The sequence below is a fragment of the Xiphophorus maculatus genome, chromosome 10 (assembly GCF_002775205.1).
Source record: "Xiphophorus maculatus strain JP 163 A chromosome 10, X_maculatus-5.0-male, whole genome shotgun sequence".
Taxonomy (NCBI): domain Eukaryota; kingdom Metazoa; phylum Chordata; class Actinopteri; order Cyprinodontiformes; family Poeciliidae; genus Xiphophorus; species Xiphophorus maculatus.
The window spans coordinates 11,341,854-11,362,815 of NC_036452.1; the positions used below are offsets into that span (position 1 = coordinate 11,341,854).

Genomic DNA, 20,962 nt, shown 5'->3' on the forward strand with positions numbered 1-20,962 from the left:
CCAAGTTTGATGCAGCTCGGTCAAAATATGTGGAATGTAGAGGCAAACGTATACGAACGGCGTTGCCGCCATTGAAAACTCTTGGCACTTTAAAGCAAGCGAGACCAACTTCCTATCTGTCATCCAACACAGAATCACCTTGATTAGGTCAAGAGAGCCATAAACAGAGCTTTCCAAGGAAAAAAACGGCACTTCCGGTTCCGAGGGGGCGGGGCTTAGATGACGTCATAATGTGATGACGTAGGATCGACGGGCAAGCCTCCAGGATCACTCAGGCCAAGTTTGATGCAGCTCGGTCAAAATATGTGGAATGTAGAGGCAAACGTATACGAACGGCGTTGCCGCCATTGAAAACTCTTGGCACTTTAAAGCAAGCGACACCAACTTCCTATCTGTCATCCAACACAGAATCACCTTGATTAGGTCAAGAGAGCCATAGATGAAAGTTTCCAAGGAAAAAAATAGCACTTCCTGTTCTGAGGGGGCGGGGCTTAGATGACGTCATAATCTGATGACATAGAATTTTCAGGTATCACACCAGCATCACTCAAGCCAAGTTTGGTGCAGCTCGGTCGAAACATGTGGAATCTAGAAGCAAACGTATGGCATCGGCGTTACAGGTCACTTCGCCACGCCGCCACGCCCAGCTGCTATCTCAAAGCCGGTCAGGGTTGGAATCCTCAACACACCAACATGTCTTCTGTGTCTGGACACAGTTTCATGTTGATTAGGTCAAAGGGCTAAGAGAGCGACCGCTCACAGTAAAACATGACACTTCCTGTTCTCAGGGGGCGTGGCCTAAGTGATGTCATCATTTGACCATATGGTATTGTAGGCCACCTGATGACGATCAATCACTGAAAGTTTGGTCCCTCTATGTGTTTTTTTATAGGAAATATAAGAGTTTCGTGTTTCATGGCGAGTAGGTGAACTTTGACCCCTGCTAACCCCCCTTCAACATTCTCCAAAACTCACCAATTTGATAACTTTAAATCAAACATGCCTTATGATCAGACTGATGGAGTTTGAAGTCGATCAATCGAAATCCCTAGGAGGAGTTCGATCAAATACGAAGGCTGTAAACGTCAAAATCGAGGAAAAAAATGGACGTTCAATACAAAATGGCCGACTTCCTGTGATAGTTGGCTAATAACATTAAATGTAAGTTCTGAGTCTTTTGGTGAGCTCTACAAGTGTACCAAATTTCATGTCTCTACGATGAAATACGTTCACACCATTGTGTCAACAGAAAATTGCTAGTTGCCGCCGTTGAGCAATTTTTTTTGCGATTTTTGCGACAACCTTAAAATTCAAAATTTTTAAATTTTCTAGTCGCGACCGCCAAGTTTGGTGAGTTTTTGAATATGATAAAGCCCCCAAAAAGGCGCCTCTTTGGGGGGGCAGAATCGTAATAATAATTAAAGCTGCAAGCAGCCTCGGGCGGCCCTCGCAGCAAGCGCCGCTCCGGCCTATTGGCCACAGCGGGGGTTCCGGCCACCGCAGAAGCTCTCGCGCGTTTTCCAGAGTCGCAGCCCGCTCCCCACCGCAGAAGCTCTGCCGCAGTTTCCAGCATCGCCGCCCACTAGCCGCCGCAGAATCTGTCGCGCATTTTCCCCACCCGTCCACCGGGCGACAGGCGTGAATGCGTTCGGCGGCGCTCCCCGACGACTGTCGAAAAATCTGGCGCAGATCGGTCTATGCGTCGAGGAGATACAGCCCATGTATTAACTTAGGGGGCGCAGTGGAGCCAAATTACATTTCAAACCCGTCAGGCTCTTTAGAGGTGAACAAAGGTCATACATATCCAGTTTGGCGCCAATCGGATGATCTATGCCTGAATAAGAGCCAAACGTATGTATATGGCGAGGGACTGATATTCGCCATTTGGCCACGCCCACACGGTTCAGCCAGCAGCGAGCATTGACAGAGTTTATCATCCGAATCATCTTGATTAGGTCAAGAGAGCCATAAACAGAGCTTTCCAAGTAAAAAAATAGCACTTCCTGTTCCGAGGGGGCGGGGCCTAAGTGATGTCATCATTTAACCATTGGATATTATTGGACACAAGATAATGATCAATAACTGCAGGTTTGGTGTCTCTGTCAGTTTTTGAGTTAGAATTACAAATTATTTAATTTTTTCCTCTTTAATTCAACATTGAACTGTCATTCCATAGGGCAATGCTGCCCTCTGGTGTCGAATTACTGAAATAATGAAACTATTTCAGTGGGCAGCAGAGGGCAGCATTGCCCTACAAACAAAGAACATGGACTGTTTATTATGTAATTACACAGAAGATCTCTCTAATTCATTCTGAGGGGGCGGGGCTTAGATGACGTCATAATATGATGACATAGCATTGTCAGGCATCACACCAGGATGAGTCAGGCCAAGTTTGGTGCAGCTCGGTCGAAACATGTGGAATCTAGAAGCAAACGTATGGCATCGGCGTTACAGGTCACTTCGCCACGCCGCCACAGCCAGCTGCTTCATCGCAGCCGGTCAGGGCTTGGATCCACAACACACCAACATGTCTTCTGTCTCTGGACACAGTTTAATATTGATTATGTCAAAGGGCTAAGATAGCGACCGTTCACAGTAAAACATGACACTTCCTGTTCTCAGGGGGCGTGGCCTAAGTGATGTCATCATTTCACCACAGGGTATTTTTGGACACCTAATGATGATCAATAATTTAAAGTTTGGTATCTCTGTGAGTTTCTGTGCAGGATATATAAGAGTTTCGTGTTTCATGGCGAGTAGGTGAAATTTGACCCCTGGTAACCCCCCTTCAGCAAGCTCACACAGTCACCAATTTGATAACTTTAAATCAGACATGCCTTATGATCAGACTGACCGAGTTTGAAGCCGATCAATCGAAAACCCTAGGAGGAGTTCGATCAAATGCAAAGGCTGTAAACGTCAAAATCGAGGTCAAATGAACTTCAATCTAAAATGGCCGACTTCCTGTTGGGTTTAGAGCATGGCTCTAAGAGACTTTTTTGTACGTCCCGACAAGATACACATGTGTACCAAGTTTCGTAATTCTAGGTTTAAGCATGGCTTGGGGCTGTTCATTTAAAATACTCTAGGGGTCGCTATAGAAAAATTAGGCCACGCCCACCAAATATCGCTATGGATTCCTGTTCGGGGATGGATAAGGATCCATCCTAGTGAGTTTGGAGCAGCTCACCCCGAAACTGTGGAATTCAGAGCCAAACGAAATTCGATGGCGTTCGCAACGCCGCCACGCCCACCTGCTTCATCGCAGCCGGTCGGGGCTGGAATCCACAACACACCAACGTGTCTTCTGTCTCTGGACACAGTTTCATGTTGATTAGGTCAAAGGGCTAAGATAGCGACCGTTCAGAGTAAAACATTACACTTCCTGCTCTCAGGGGGCGTGGCCTACGTAAAAAAAAAATTTCACTGCAGGGTATTATAGGACACCCGATGCCGATCAATCACTGAAAGTTTGGTCCCTCTATGTGTTTTTGTATAGGAAATATAAGAGGTTTTTGTTTCATGGCGTGTAGGTGAACTTTGACCCCTGGTAACCTCCCTTCAACATGCTCCAAAACTCACCAATTTGATAACTTTAAATCAGACATGCCTTATGATCAGACTGACCGAGTTTGAAGCCGATCAATCGAAATCCCTAGGAGGAGTTCGATCAAATACGAAGGCTGTAAACGGCAAAATCGAGGTAAAAAATGGACCTTCAATACAAAATGGCCGACTTACTGTGATAGTTGCACTATGACATTACTTGTAAATTCTGAGCGTCTTAGTGAGCTCTACAACTGTACCGAATTTCAAGTCTCTACGATGAAGTAAGTGAATAGCAATGGGTCTGTTGAAAATTGCTAGTTGCTGCCGTTGAGCAATTTTTTTTGCGATTTTTGCGGCGACCTTAAAATTCAAAATTTTTAAACCGCCTAGTCGCTTCCGCCAAGTTTGGTGAGTTTTTGAATATGATAAAGCCCCCAAAAAGGCGCACGAAGAGGGGGGCAGAATCGTAAGAAGAATTAAAGCTGCAAGCAGCCTCGGGCGGCCCTCGCAGCAAGCGCCGCTCCGGCCTATTGGCCACCGCGGGGGTTCCGGCCACCGCAGAAGCTCTCGCGCGGTTTCCAGAGCCGCAGCCCGCTCCCCACCGCGGAAGCTCCGCCGCAGTTTCCAGCACCGCCGCCCGCTAGCCGCCGCAGGAGCTGTCGCGCATTTTCCCCGCCCGTCCACCGGTCGACACGCGTGAATGCGTTCGGCGGCGCACCCCGACGACTGTCGAAAAATCTGGTGCAGATCGGTCGATGCGTCGAGGACATACGGCCGATGTATTAACTTAGGGGGCGCAGTGGAGCCAAATTACATCTCAACCTCGTTGGGCTCTTTAGAGGTGAACAAAGGTCATACATATCCAGTTTGGCGTCAATCGGATGATCTATGCGTGAGTAAGAGCCAAACGTATGCATATGGCGAGGGACTGATATTGGCCATGTGGCCACGCCCACACGGTTCAGCCAGCAGCGAGCATTGACAGAGCTTATCATCCGAATCATCTTGATTAGGTCAAGAGAGCCATAAACGGAGCTTTCCAAGGAAAAAAACGGCACTTCCGGTTCCGAGGGGGCGGGGCTTAGATGACGTCATAATATGATGACGTAGGATCGACGGGCATCCCACCAGAATCACTCAGGTCAAGTTTGATGCGGCTCGGTCAAAATATGTGGAATGTAGAGGCAAACGTATACGAACGGCGTTGCCGCCATTGAAAACTCTTGGCACTTTAAAGCAAGCGAGATCAACTTCCTATCTGTCATCCAACACAGAATCAACTTGATTAGGTCAAGAGAGCCATAAACAGAGCTTTCCAAGGAAAAAAACGGCACTTCCGGTTCCGAGGGGGCGGGGCTTAGATGACGTCATAATGTGATGACGTAGGATTGATGGGCAAGCCTCCAGGATCACTCAGGCCAAGTTTGGTGCAGCTCGGTCGAAACATGTGGAATCTAGAAGCAAACGTATGGCATCGGCGTTACAGGTCACTTCGCCACGCCGCCACGCCCAGCTGCTATCTCAAAGCCGGTCGGGGTTGGAATCCTCAACACACCAACATGTCTTCTGTGTCTGGACACAGTTTCATGTTGATTAGGTCAAAGGGCTAAGAGAGCGACCGTTCACAGTAAAACATGACACTTCCTGTTCTCAGGGGGCGTGGCCTAAGTGATGTCATCATTTGACCATATGGTATTGTAGGCCACCTGATGATGATCAATCACTGAAAGTTTGGTCCCTCTATGTGTTTTTATATAGGAAATATAAGAGTTTCGTGTTTCATGGCGAGTAGGTGAACTTTGACCCCTGGTAACCCCCCTTCAGCAATCTCAGACAGTCACCAATTTGATAACTTTAAATCAGACACGCCTTATGATCAGACTGACCGAGTTTGAAGCCGATCAATCGAAATCCCTAGGAGGAGTTCGATCAAATGCAAAGGCTGTAAACGTCAAAATCGAGGTCAAATGAACTTCAATCTAAAATGGCCGACTTCCTGTTGGGTTTCGACCATGGCTGTAATAGACTTTTTTGTACGTCCTGACAAGATACACATGTGTACCAAGTTTCGTAATTCTAGGTTAAAGCATGGCTTAGGGCTGTTCATTTAAAATACTCTAGGGGTCGCTATAGAGAAATTAGGCCACGCCCACCACATTTTGTTATGAATTCCTGTCGGTGGGTGGATAATGATCCATCCTAGTGAGTTTGGAGCAGCTGGGCCCGAAATTGTGGAATTCAGAGCCAAACGTATGGCAACGGCGTTACAGGTCACTTCGCCACACCGCCACGCCCACCTGCTATGTCAAAGCCGGTCGGGGTTGGAATCCACAACACACCAACATGTCTTCTGTCTCTGGACACAGTTTCATGTTGATTAGGTCAAAGGGCTAAGATAGCGACCGTTCACAGTAAAACATGACACTTCCTGTTCTCAGGGGGCGTGGCCTAAGTGATGTCATCATTTCACCATAGGGTATTGTAGGGCACCTGATGCCGATCAATCACTGAAAGTTTGGTCCCTCTATGTGTTTTTATATAGGAAATATAAGAGTTTCGTGTTTCATGGCGAGTAGGTGAACTTTGACCCCTGCTAACCCCCCTTCAACATGCTCCAAAACTCACCAATTTGATAACTTTAAATCAAACATGCCTTATGATCAGACTGACCGAGTTTGAAGTCGATCAATCGAAATCCCTAGGAGGAGTTCGATCAAATACGAAGGCTGTAAACGTCAAAATCGAGGTAAAAAATGGACGTTCAATACAAAATGGCCGACTTTCTGTGATAGTTGGCTTATAACATTAAATGTAAGTTCTGAGTCTTTTGGTGAGCTCTACAAGTGTACCAAATTTCATGTCTCTACGATGAAGTACGTTCATACCATTGTGTCAACAGAAAATTGCTAGTTGCCGCCGTTGAGCAATTTTTTTTGCGATTTTTGCGACAACCTTAAAATTCAAAATTTTTAAATTTTCTAGTCGCCACCGCCAAGTTTGGTGAGTTTTTGAATATGATAAAGCCCCCAAAAAGGCGCCTCTTTGGGGGGGCAGAATCGTAATAATAATAATAAGAAACAGTACAGAAACAATAGGCCTTCGCAGCGCTTTGCTGCTCGGGCCTAATAAGAAACAGTACAGATACAATAGGCCTTCGCAGCGCTTTGCTGCTCGGGCCTAATAATAAGAAACAGTACAGAAACAATAGGCCTTCGCAGCGCTTTGCTGCTCGGGCCTAATAAGAAACAGTACAGAAACAATAGGCCTTCGCAGCGCTTTGCTGCTCGGGCCTAATAAGAAACAGTACAGAAACAATAGGCCTTCGCAGCGCTTTGCTGCTCGGGCCTAATAAGAAACAGTACAGATACAATAGGCCTTCGCAGCGCTTTGCTGCTCGGGCCTAATAAAAAGTTATTTCAGCTGAGTTTGACTTTGGGCTGTAATTTATTTTAGATTTTATACCGCTGCAGCTTTAATCAAGAGGTAAGCATGTTTGCTTAGGGGAAGTTTTACAAGCGAGGAGGGTGGCAGTTTTTGATTTGGCCAGTAACCCAGGGTGGTATTAAAACGGGATGACAAACAAGCACCATAAAGAACATAATTTGCTAGTTGTGCCGAGAACACGTTTGCTATTGCTTTTATTTCAGTCAACAGGGACATGACGGTTTCTTAGAAGTGGGAGATCAGGGTATGCTTTCTGTTGATTAGTCAACGCTTATGTGGGGTGAGTTGAAGTCATTCTGTGGTGTCTTCTTTTCCTTTTTCCTTAACCTTTAAGGGAAATATGAAAAATAGATCTTCCCAAATTGGAACTGTTTCTCTAGATCTTTGTATCATGATAGCAGTCATGAAGTGGGAAAATAAGAGTGGCTATGTTGAGCAGCAGAAGTAAGAGCTGGCCCAGGGCACCATCCATGCAAGGCGATGTTCACATCGCCGCCCCATAAACACAGCCTCTTGTTGTTTGACTCACTGCCTGATGGCGACCATGTTTCGGGGGTTAAACTGCCGGCCACTAGCAAACTGCCGCTAGTACCGACACTAGCAAACAGCAGCGTGGGGTTGCTTGGTAACAGCAGATGATAATGATGATGATAATGAGAGTGTGGTGGAGTGGAGTGGCTTGTCTGGTCCCCCATTTCTACCTTTCTCTTGCCCTGCTCTTCTCTTCTGTCCCATCTTTTTCCCCATTTTCTTTTCTTCACGTATGACCACATCACATTTCCCATTAGCCACCCCTCACCGTCTTTGCTGGTCCCTCTCCCCCCCATCCGAGGCAACTTAACACCAGCAGTGGAGGCCAGCGGTAGGAAGAGACTCCCCGTTCCCTGCCACCACCTAATGGAAACTCTGGTCTCATCTCCCAGCGCTGCTCCGCTGTATCCCACTGCCAGACTCTCTTGCTAAGTGTTGCTGGCTGAAAATCTGAGGCCTCCAGCCACCAGCCTCCATTCCTCTACTGGGGTGATTAGAATCAAAAACCTTAAGATGTGAGGCTGTGTAGATCTTAAAAATCCTTGTATTCTAAATTAAAAGGTGTTTTGCTTTCTTCATTTTTGGAGCAACCCTAGTTTTCCGAAATAAATATGATCCTGACCTAATTCTTATCTTCGTTAGGTTCTTTAGTTAATTAGGAAAGGGGTTTTATTTTAAGACCACCTGGGAGAACATTCATTGTTGCCAGGATTTGAAAGAACATTAGATATCATTTTTTTAATATGGGCTGCTTTTACCATGTTAAGGCTAGTAATCAGCCAACTACAAGTTTTATGGTATATGAAATAGTTGGAGTTTCATTGTGGTGTGCATAAAGTTTGAAGTTCTTTTATTAGAAAGGCACGAAATCAGTTTTTAGGCAGATTTCTGATGTCTCGCAATAAAGATTTTGGTCATTTCAGATTTTCTCTTCCCAACTAGTTAAAGATTTAAGAATACTTCAGCTAACAGTTAACATACTATTGTTGTGTATCCTTCCCAAGCAGTCAATTATTAATAGCAGGCATAATCTCTGTGAAACAAAAACAAAATTATTTCCAAGCTGACTTTCTAAACTCTCTAACGATTGCTGCAGTTAGCATCGTAAGGATTTCCTCAGGTCTTGCTGTCTTGTTTCTTATGTTTGCAAAAAAACATGCACAGCAAATCGCTGTCTGCGACAGTTTGCAAACCAGAGTGCCATTCATCACTATCTCTGTTTTAAAACTACAGTTGGGTAGGCTCATAGATCGTGTCTGTGAAGCAGCTGACTGCAGGAGTGAGTCAGTAGATATCAGCTTTCTGTTTTTTCTCTCTCTAGAAAAAAACATAACTCCAAAGAGTGAATATTCTGCTCAGTAAGAACTTAAAAGCTGCTTATGAGTCTAGTAATTTGTTGTATGTTTTTGCTTAAGACATTGTGTAAACTGAAACAGCAAAATAAGTAACATATAACGTTACGGTGGCTGTAAAGATTATATTGTTGTAGCACAAATAAATTTGAGTAAACAGTGCGATCATTTTACTTCAACCTGAGAATCTCATAATGTAAAATATGTTTTTTTTGTGTCTTTATTTTTGTAATTAAACAAGCAAACATCTCTTCAATCCCTGGTTTTTGTTGATTTGTTTTTGACTTGTTGTAGTACTTAGAGGTAATTAATTTTGAAGAGGGGGGAAATCATTTTCAGGACTAATCACCAGTGAGAAAAATCATTAACCGCAGCTCTGGATCTGACAGACTATATCATTACACAGACCCAGCAGGGGTTGTGTATTTGTGTCGAAGTGTGCTGCGCGTTTCTTTTGGCAGGTAAATGCACAGCAGCATCTGCCTCCCTTAGTGAAAATTAACTCATACGCAGCGGAATCATTAGAAACAAAAAAAATCCACACGCACGTTTAGCAGCCTGGCAACAGTTTAGCAACAAGCAGAGGAAGCGAGAAGACAGAGGAATGAAAGGAAGCGAGGGGAATTAATTAACGGAGGAGGGATATTAAGAGCACTCTCTCATGCCCCCTAACACTCCACCGTGCTCCAGCCCTTAGTGATTAGCACATTTGTTGACATTTGATGCACCATGTCTAAGTGCATCTCCCTCTCTCATCTCTGCACGATTCACAGCTCGGTTTATATCTTTGGTTGGTTACCATGAGGGGGCAAGCAGCAACACCGGTGCCTGTGGAAAAACAACAACTGAAAAACAAAACATGGGTGACCTGCTGGAAACTACTTTTTAATTCCTGGATGTTGCTCTGTAACATTGCCACACCGCTGCTAAAGCAGAGAGCTAACCGAGTAGAAGTTAACCAGCCTAGGAGTTAAATTTCAGTCTGTATTAAATATGAGCAAATCCAGTGGTGACAGTAAATCTGATGAAATCTGGTGATTGCCTAAAGGGTAGAAAATGGAGGATTCTACCTGGATAATTGGTTTTCCCTGAACAGCTCCACCTATGTGAAGCTTTGACAGAATGTGATGCATTTCTCTAGATTTAACCATCAAGGAGGTTAATTATCTTTAAAAATACACTACGGATAAAAGTAATGTGCAGTTATGTGTGATAGAAAGTAAATGCTTCAGTTAAGATTTAATGGTTGACACAATGACATCTGCATTAGAGCGTTAGTTTTTTTTTTGATCATGTCAAAGAGTCCTTGTATAATAAGTCAGTGCCTTGCAAATGTATTCATGTCATATTTTGTCGTCTGATTAATAAAATCTTAAATATATTTGGATGGGATTTTATGCGATAGACAAAAACAAAGTTATGCATAATCCATCAGTGTGAAGTAAACAGAAGATGATACCTGGTATTCAAAGGTTTTTCTTTTTTGAAGTAAAGTAATCTTGTGTATATGAACCATTTTGATGTAATATTTTGAATAATCTTTTTAAAATAGTTTTTCAAGCCCTATCATGTCTTTTGCAACAAACTTTTCCAGGATTACCCTGGACCAGCTTCCATATTCCTGCTAAAGAGCATGATGCTTCCACCACTTCATGTCACACTTTAGTGACATGAAGTGGTAAAGGATTTGTGAGAATATGCTTTACTAATAGTTGTCTGTCGACAGATTCTTCCACCTGAGGGTTTATGCAGCTCTTCCAGAAATGAATGATTGACCGATATATCAGTTTAGGTGGACCGCCATGTCTTTGTTGGCTTGTGATGTTCTATGATTGAACTCTAGTTTAAACTTACCTACAAAATGATCCCTGACCTACCTGCTGTGTTCTTTGGTCTCCATGATGAATCTTGTTCCCTTATGTTTTCCAAGATATTTCTGAGGCCTTCACAGAACAGCTGGATTTTTACTGAGACTAAATTACACACGTTTTCTAACACATTACGTGTTTTATTGCAATTTCTGAATGCCTTTGGTTGCACAGTAGTTTATATAATGTCATCCTATGGGGTTTCATGGAAATACACTTTTCAGGTTTTTCTTTGCAAGCATTTATGAAAAATTAAATGGTTGCGAATATGATAAAAGCCTAATCGATACGAATACTTTGGGGACTGTACATAACTGACACAACGCTACATCTGCATTTACTGTACATTAATCTCTCTCAAATACATAGAACATGTGGGATATTGTTTCAGTTCTTCCTCCTAAAACCCCAAACTTCATTTAATTGCTCAACTTTTACATTTATTTTCCCGCTTTGAGAATTTCTGAATATTTTGTGTAATTTTCATATTTATTCTAATCCAGTCCAGACGACTCGCCGGTAGATATTTTTGACCTGAATATAATTAATAACACAGCCATCACTCTAAATCTATTTCCCCACTTTAATAAGAAGGTGCTTAAAATTCCCACGAGTAACAACATCTAAACGAACGAAATTCTATCCTACATAATTACAGACTATTTTCAACGCACAAACCGCAGGCATGCTGTCAAGCTGCACGGTACAGAGGGAAAGGTGCTGATAAGGGTGTCATGAATGGATCACTTATCAGAAGCGCATGCGGCGGCATTGTGAGGCTGACAGACCCAGTGATTCTGGTTGAGGCTGGTTTGATATACACGCTGTCAGTTTACCACGAGGGGAGTGTTGCCTGTCACCTCCGTGCTTCCCCAGACTGAATACATCATCTCCTTTCCATCAAAATCAGCAGAGTGAAAATCAGCCTGTCACAGGGAGGACACACACACACATCCGCACAGCGCCGCCGTGTGCTTCTGGAATGGAGAAGGAGGAGAAAATGATAGGAAAAGAGGAGGAGGAGTGACAGTCGAGGTGAGGGAATGACGGAAAGGGGAAGGTTGGAGATCACCGAAAGACAGCTGAGGAATGATAGCCAAGGTCGGTAGGAAATTTATGTGAGAAGAGAGATAAATGACTCGAATACACAGCGGGCAAACAAATACACGGAGCCAGACTTCAGCAGAGAAGAAGAGCTGTCAGAAGATGCTATCGCACAAGGATCCCCAGGAATAAAGCGCGATACAGCAGACGATGCTGTGAGATGTAGCCGAGGAAAGAAGTCTGTAGCGGGGAGATTTAAAGAGTAAGAGACTGAAAGGTTAGCTAGAGACACAGAGAAACTCAGTGGATGATTCACAGAGTTCAGCCAATCTAACTTGTGCCTGAGGGTTTGATGGGGCCTGCCAACAGCTTTTCTCCCCTCCTGCTTCATCCACTGCTTCTCTCACCTACACACCCACTCCTGTCTAAAACTGTTACATACAAGCACCGCTTCGATTATAGCACTTGTGGCTTATTTCTGAAAGGCAGAGCTCCGCAGTTGATGCTATTTTTTTCTTCTTTCTTTTTTAAATGTTCATTTTACATGAAATCGGTGTGATGTGAATGGGTTCGTCGAGCTGGTTTAAGTTAACAGCTCACGTTCCCCCTTAGCTCACTGCTCTGATTTTTACAAAATAAAATTCCAATGGCGATCAGAGCAAAGATAAGGTTGTTTTTGAGGAGATGCAAACTAAAACTTTCACCTCGCTGTCTCCTGCTGAAAGATCTAAGAAATGTCTTGCACAAACTCTTCAGTAATCAGTGATTTCTGCTGAAAATACTGGGGAAAAGCCCCCAAAAAACCCAGAGAGGGCTGTTGGAAAGTATTGCAAAGAGTTTCAGATGCCAAAACAGTGTTTGGTGGCTTAAATTAATTTTATTTACATAGCGGCAATTCACTGCAAATATCAAGTCCCACAGTCTGTAAAATAAGCAAGTGTTTGGGAAAGCAGGGGACATGTAAATAATTTGCTGTCCATCCAACTGCATTAGTTAGTAAATCCATTTATATAAAAATAAGGAGTATAATACAAATATATTTTATTGTCCCTTAGTCGGAAAATAAAGATGTACTAGCACCAAAAAACCAAATAAGAGACTCTACAGTATAGGAAATCGATAAAAGGGTAATCGATGTTGTTTTATTATAATCACTAAATATTTTTGCTGGTTGTCCTATAAAATAAATATGTTGTGTTTGATCTGGTTAATCGGCGAATATTTTTAGATTTAAAGGCTTAGTTAATTTGTCTGATCCAGGTTAGTAATTGCAGATGTAATGGACTCTGTATTTGCAGTCCGCTTTCTGCCATCTGCCTCTATTAATGTTAAATGAGCTGTCACAAATCAGCGGTAACAGTCAGTATGCCATCACCTGTCTGCAGTGGGGGACCTGGAAGGGTTACATAGGAGGAGGCATTACTTGCGGGGATCAGGCTGTCTGTACTGTATATCAGGGCACACAGCATCTCGGCACAACAAACACGTCGAGGATAACGGAGGTTTCTGCCTCCGACCTCCACTCTTGTCTTGCACGCAAGTGGTGTTAAAAATAAAGCGTGCTAAAGCGGACGGCAAAAGCCTGTCAAGCGATCACCATGACAACAGACAGGCAACGGGAGGCGAACCCTCACGCTATGATATCCACTCGGCCTGCCGTAAGAGGCTGCACTGCTGGACTGCTCGCTTTTCTGTGCGCCACTCCTGTCGTTTACGTCCTCAGTTTTTGCCTTTCATCTCCCTCTCCTCTAATATGACCCCTGGGAGCTTTTAAGGCTAACAGGCAGTGCTTGGTCTGTTTTAAGCATACTACTTTTCCCTTACTACTTACATCTGTTTATTTTTATGCTTGCAACAGCTACACAGCCCTATTAATCTTAAACCTCCTAATCTCACTGTTATCTACTCTAATCAGCCTGCGCTGACGTAATCCCAATGCACGCTGACCCAATGAGTCTTACTTGCATTAAGTCTTTTATGTGATTCACCTGTATCTTGAGTTGTACAGTTAATACATATATTACTCTTTTCTTTTAAATGAGTGGCATTATTAACTAAAGGTCCATGTAACATTTATTATTACATTTTGAACTGAACCCATTAAATTCCAGTTTCAGTGATGAAAGTTAGTAACTATAGACCAGTGTCTCTTCTCTGTCAATTTTCAAAAATACTAGAAAAAGTTTTTAGTAAAAGGTTAGATAATTTCATTGAAAAGCAAAACATTCTGACTGATTGTCAGTATGGTTTTAGAGAAAAAAGATCAACTTCGATGGCACTGATGGCATTAACAGAAGAAATTATAGACAATATGGATAAAAAGAAATTTGTAATTGGTGTATTTCTGGATCTCAAAAAAGCTTTTGATACCATCAATCATGATATGTTATTAAAAAAACTGGAAAGGTATGGCATTAGAGGGGTGCCATTAAACTGGATTAGGAGCTACATTGGAGAAAGGAAACAATTTGTAGAATTAGATGGTCAGAAATCAGACTTACTCAACATAACTTGTGGAGTTCCGCAGGGATCAGTTTTGGGACCCAAATTGTTCATTTTGTATATAAATGACATAGTCAAAATATCAAATCTTATAAAATACATTATATTTGCAGATGAGTTGTTGAATGTTTCTTCTGTACCGGAGAAAACATTCAACAACTCTCTAAAGTGATCAACACAGAAATAGAAAAATTACAGCATTGGCTCAAAAACAATAAATTATTTGTAAATTTAGATAAAACCAAATTTATGATATTCGGAAACAATAAAAAACAGGAAAATAATCCAATTAAAATATCAATTGACAGTGTTAATTTAGAAGAAGTACATGAAATAAAATTCTTGGGTGTCATATTAGATAATAAATTCAGCTGGAAACCACACATCGGACAAGTAAAATCTAAAATAGCCAAGAGTGTGGCTGTTATAAGAAGAATTAACTTCGTACTAGACTATAAATCTTTGTTTATTCTATATAACACACTCATTGCACCACATCTGACATATTGTGTGGAAGTCTGGGGGAATACATACAAAACAAATTTACAGCCATTATACCTCTTACAAAAACAATCCATCCGAATATTACATAAAGTGGGATACTGGGAACACACAAACCAGTTATTTATTAAATCAAATATACTGAAATTCTGGGACCTGGTAACATTTAAAACTACACAATTCATGTTTAAGGTCAGACATCAAAAACTTCCACACAGTATACAGGAAATGTTTGCTGACAGAGAGGGTGGTTATTATCTAAGAGGTGAAGGATATTTTAAAAAACAACATATTAGAACAACCAGGAAGAGTTTTTGTTTATCTGTGTGTGGAGTAAATGTCTGGAATGGATTGAATGATGAGTTAAAACAAATTACAAATGTAAACCAATTTAAAAAGCTGATTAAAGCAGAGCTCATTTCAAAATATGCTGTATAAGATGTTTAATATCCAATAGGCTATAATGTAATTGATGATATAAATAGTACTTAAAATAATTTTGTATAGTTATACATGATGAAAAAATGGAAAAATTTCTCTTTTTGATGTTATGACAGTTCATTGTAAATACATTGACAAGTAGGAAAGGGGCAGGACATTATAAGATGTATCTTCTACCTGCTCCTTTTCGAACAGAAAATTTTGCATGTCACATGGGCATAATAATTTGTTTCATATTTTATTTCTTAAGTTTGTTTCATTCCATTTTATTTTATTTTCTTTTTGATTGTTTTAAAGTCTGTTCGAAATAAATAAATAAATAAATAAAAAGCCTTTTTCTTCCACTCCCATAATATTGCTCTCAAATGTGTGCGCATGCTGAACAAAATGCCAGGCTTGGTGGCATAAAAACTAGATAATAAGAAAAATCTGTGTACTTTTTCCACATTTATTTAAATCCATATTCTGTACTGTACATTTCATCTGGAAAAATACATTTTTAGTAAAAAATAAAGATGCAATAATCTGCTTGCAAAAGTGTGCACACCGTTAAGCTCATACTTTCATAAAGCTCTTTTTACTTCAACTTGAGAACTTATTCTTCTTCAGGAGGAGTTTGCCTTCATCCCACATCCTGTATTTGCCCATTCTGCCTGAATGTGTCAAACTGTGAGGACATCCTATCTTATCTATCTCTACAGCTCTTAAATAGATATTCTGTTACCTCTAGATCTGGACTTGGCAAGGTCATTTCAAAATATTAATGTTTTTCAAGTGACCATTGCGTTTATTTACTTGAATATATGCTTAAACTCATTGCAACATTGAGAGGAAACTTATTTTTAAGTTTCCTCTCTTTCCAACAGATACCCAAATGGCTTGTGGGTTAAAACTGACAGATATTTGAAAGTGTTAATAATTTAATGACAAAAAGCTCTGCTACATTTGAACTAAAGTAACCCCAGATTTTGATGTCGCCACCACCATGTTTCTCAGTGTGCACGGCGTGCTTTGAGTGATGCTCAGTGTTGTTTTGGGCCAAATACATTTTTTGGATTAAGCATCAGTTTAAGTCCAGCTTTTGCAGTCTGCAACTCATTCTTCTGCATGTCTTTATGAATGTTTTAGACACGTCTGAATGTTGTCTTTGCAAACAAAAAAAACAAAGTTTCTGTTTCAAGTTTTTGCTAGAATTCAAAGTTTCTAATGACCTCTTGACAGCCTCGGGGACCAATTTCTGTTTTATTTGATTTTTTTTTAGCAGTTTTGGAGAATCACGTGCTTTCTTGATTTAGTTTGAAAGGCATATGAAAGACTGACTAATAAACACTTCCAATTCAGCAAAAATGCATAGCTTGGGCATGTTTGTGCAATTTGCATCAGCCTAGCCAAATTTATTCTAAAATTAAAAAAACAAAGTGCCGGGACCCAAAAGGGTGAAAAAAAACCCAAATGATGAGCCGAGATACCGTGAAAGACATTTGACTTTTAGATCTTTATTTGATTAATTTAAGTGTGTTACGTCATCTTAGATTGACCCATTGATGCTAACCATGAGTGATTAACATGACCTCTATGGAGTAAAAAGCTGTTAATCCGTAAGGAACACACTCTTTCCATCTCGGGTCCATCTGTACATGAAGCAACATGAATATTTATTCTCCGCACTTGTTAACATTGCATGAAGCTGGGCTGATAATTGTCTGTCTTCTCGGCGCTACACGCCGTCTTCTGCGGGGATGTGTGAGAAGGTCGAGCCACCGGGGAACTCAGCTCCTCTACACTCTCTTCAGTCTAAGTGAGAAAATGGTGAAGCGACCCATTCGGCGACAGAACCATAAATGCGACACATGCTTTGTCAACTGCGCCGCTGTGCAGATGTGAATCGGCTATGGGGTTTGTTCCAGGCTTGTAACGTTTTCTCGAGCATTCTCCATTTCAGTGATACATTGCTCTTTTGAGCCACGAAGTGAATGAAACTCTTCTGTGAAGGTGCCGATTGCAGGTTTTTTCTCGCCCCATTGAGGCAAATCTAGGATCCTTGCCTTTAAAAGTGAGGAAATGCTTATCCATTCAGCTTGTAGTTGTCAAAGCACCACCGTGGGGAATATATTTTCTTTTTTGCTGTGTGAATATACTTTTAGCTGCTTGCGCTCATGTTTAGGTGTACAGTTTGAGAGTGTAATGCAGGTGTTTCAGACCTGTGATTCTGAGAGTGTTCCTGTAAATCTAATCCAGTCTAGCGTAGGTCCATTGATTTATTGAGCAGGCCTTGTTAGTACGGAGCAGCCGTGCTTCCCGCTACATTCTAATCACCTCCTTTACTCACGCCCAGTCTTTCATTTTTCAGGAAAAGAATGATGCAATGAAACCAGCTATGTTTTAATTTGATGCCTGTTTGATTTGATAGTTCTTTGATGTCAAAAATTATAGTGTTTGTTGTCAATTTTCAGTTTTAGTAAACTTTGATGCTTTCACCCAGAACTTAAGAAGGCATGTAAACGAGTTTAGAGGGCTGCTGAACCACTTGTCTTGATTCTTGAAGATTGTTTCCCCTCCCATCCAAAATGTGATACCTATTTTCACCAAACCCAATTTCTTTTTTTTTTTCCTTTTTGAGAAGTGCCAAATAAGAAGATATCAGAACAGCATTTTTCCTCTAGCCTTCCTGCAGTGAGCAGTCATTGATAGCTTGCATTAGGACTAGAGGTGATAAGGGCACATAAGACACAGCAGTGACTGTACACAGAGTTTTATCATAAACAAAATAGTTGCGCTGTTTTCTCTTTAAACTGGCTTTCGCAGCCTGTATTAGCAATTACCACAATACTCATCGTTAAAAAGGCTAGCATTAGAAAAACAGTCTGCACTGTAGAGATTTTAGTGCAAACTCAGCGTGTTCCACTGGAGACAGGTCGAAATCTGAAAACAATAAACAGCTTTGCTGTACTCTTTTTAACATTCTTGTTGTCTGATGAGAGTATTGCCTCAATATGTAGTACGCGTGTGGCCTAAACTTCCTCAAGAAGTACGATCTGCTCTTCTTGTAGACGGCTTTTCTGTCGTCATATTGTTGCCTTTAATGTTCATTCAGACATTCAATAAGAGAAACAGATAAGCATTGTCTCTGTGTGATCAGCTATTAGTAGGTTAGTTTTCATTTAGATATGTTTAAGCATGTACAACTTTTGATCAGTTGCTGTTTCCTTTGTCTTTTTCATTATGTGATGTGTTTGCAGCATTAGTTAGCATTTTATACCTGTGGCTGATGAACTCGAATATTATGTTTTAACAAAACTATATTTCCCACGATACAGGGTAGAAAACATACCTCTTAACAGATTTATTGAGATTCAACATTCATTGTGAACCCTCCAACAAGTTCTACTCCCCAAATTGGCTTTTGTTTAGGCAATTCAATTCTTGTTCTTGTTAGCCTATCAATTGGTTCTGTACAGAATGTCTAGTCCTTGGGTTTATGGACTAGGTGATTAATGCTCCATTGCATTTTGCCAGGCAGAATTGCTGTCACTCCAAGTGAATATATGTAAGAAGTCAGCTTTGTAAATTAACCTTTTATTCCTGTGTTATCATTTCTCCCAAAAAATTGGGAATATCCCAAGTTTTAATTTGAGTATTTTACTTAGTCAAGGGAGGGAAAAGATCCCAACCCCTTTTTGGCAACAGGCCAGATCTTTTTAGGTTGTTCTTCTTCTGGGCTCTCTCTTATGCTCTCTTCTCTTCAGCTCTGCCTCACGATTTCTAAAGGCTGTGCTGTTTTGAATCAGTGTCCTGCTGAATGACCCAAAGATTACCCAAGTTTCAGTTCTCTGGGAGAGCTTGGTGAAATGAAAACGAAAAGAACGGTTCATGGTACCATGCACTCTCGAAAGCTTCCACCCACATTTAAGCCACAGTTGCAGTGATTCTGCAACAGTGTTGTACATGTGCAGTAGACCTGGCACCTTCCAGCTTTCCTCCAGCGATTAATTTTTCTACATGTCTGAAAAATCTGATCAAACTGAATGCTAGTGTCAAAGTTTCAAATAAGGCAATGCCAGACTAACAATAAGGCAAATTCTCAAAAGTGTAACATTGGTATAATGATCAAAAAAAGGGTCGGAAATGTCTTTTGAGAAATCTTCAAAACCCTAAAGAACTATTTATTCAGGAGCATCTTAATTAGTAATGACTTCTTGAAAGCAAAGAAAAAACATTAGCTGAGACTTTTCCACAGATGATTCTCTGTAGCCCTGTACGCTAATTTTTCCCTCTCTTCTCATGTGTCTCGTTCAGGTATTCGGCCCCAAATCATGAACGGGCCTATGCATCCGCGCCCGCTGGTGGCACTGCTGGATGGGCGCGACTGCACCGTGGAGATGCCCATCCTGAAAGACTTAGCAACCGTCGCCTTCTGCGATGCCCAGTCAACACAGGAGATCCATGAGAAGGTAGGACACACACTCTTTGACACACACAACGGTATGCATCATAGCAACTGAAAGCTGATAGGGAGATTGCTCGTGTCCACCTCTATCACCGAGCTGATGTGTGAATCGTGTTATATTGGCCTCATGTACACTCGGCAGTTAAAAAATAGTGGCTTCATTATGATTTAATGTCACTTTGGGGCATTGGGTGTGATGCCTATATCAGTGCCATTGTTCTAATAGAGAGTCTTGTACGGCAGGGATGCAGTGTAATTACATTGGCTTGTCGAGGTTCTTTATTGTCTTTTATGCAGCGCTCCGGCTGCAAAACAATATACGTCTGCAGAGATGGGTATCACCCAGGAGCGATCTCTCCATCTGAAGATGGAGAGCGAGCCGCTACATCTTTTCGTCTCGCTGTCTTTATGAAAATAGGACATATTAAAAAAGAAGCATTTGCATAAAGATCAATTCAATCAAAGACCTCAGGCAGAGAAGAGGCGAGGGGGAGTGCGGGATACCTTTTTGTTTGTTTTAACACTACCTTATCAGGAAAAACATGATTGTAATGTTCACCTCAGCAGCATATTCAGCAGTTCGCAGTAATAACCTGCAGTCTGGATACCCAGAGGGGCATGATAGATTGAAAATGTCCAATATCTTTCCTGCGCTGCATGTATGCAGAGATGTAGTCTTGATAACTGTGGAATTTCTGCATAATGTAGACGAGCGTGTCTGCGCGCCTACATTGGACTTGCAAGTTGTGTAAAATTAAAAGACCAACGGATCTCCTGCCAGATCCACAACTTTTTTTAGGCGAGACGTGAATGATGACACTCGAGCAATGACAGAGCAAGAAAAACGTTACAAACCCACTTCAATGAAATTCAGCACCTGTGCTCATCCGCCAAGGTCAATGATCCTTTGTCTTTGTTTCAGTCGTTAGAGCCTAATATACCGCTTGTAAAGCTTGGATCGCAGCCCACATGGCAAACTGTCAAGAATGGCTTATCACACAGTTCAGCTTGACTCAGCCACTGAAAGTGTTAAGCTTAGCAATGTAGTGAAGCCCAGTAAATAATATAATATAATATAATATAATATAATATAATATAATATAATATAATATAATATAATATAATATAATATAATATAATATAATATAATATAATATAATTTTGTCAGTAATCAAGGTCTGCAGCTGGTAGTTTCTCTTTGCCAGCATTGAAAGTATTTCTCCGATGGTGCTCATTTGATTCATCAGCATGATAAGAAGGTTGACAGAACTCTGTGAATA

At 41.4% G+C, this 20,962-nt stretch overlaps 1 protein-coding gene across 3 annotated transcripts in view; it reads left to right on the top strand.

Annotated features, from left to right (window-relative positions):
• ctbp2 (C-terminal binding protein 2) overlaps positions 1-20,962 on the top strand; it is a 138,968-nt gene that overhangs the window by 96,755 nt on the left and 21,251 nt on the right. For all 3 annotated transcript variants that reach the window (XM_023340962.1, XM_023340964.1, XM_023340963.1), the window contains one exon: positions 19,532-19,686. In XM_023340962.1, the coding sequence (XP_023196730.1) occupies positions 19,532-19,686 (155 nt within the window). The remainder of the gene's footprint in view (positions 1-19,531; positions 19,687-20,962) is intronic.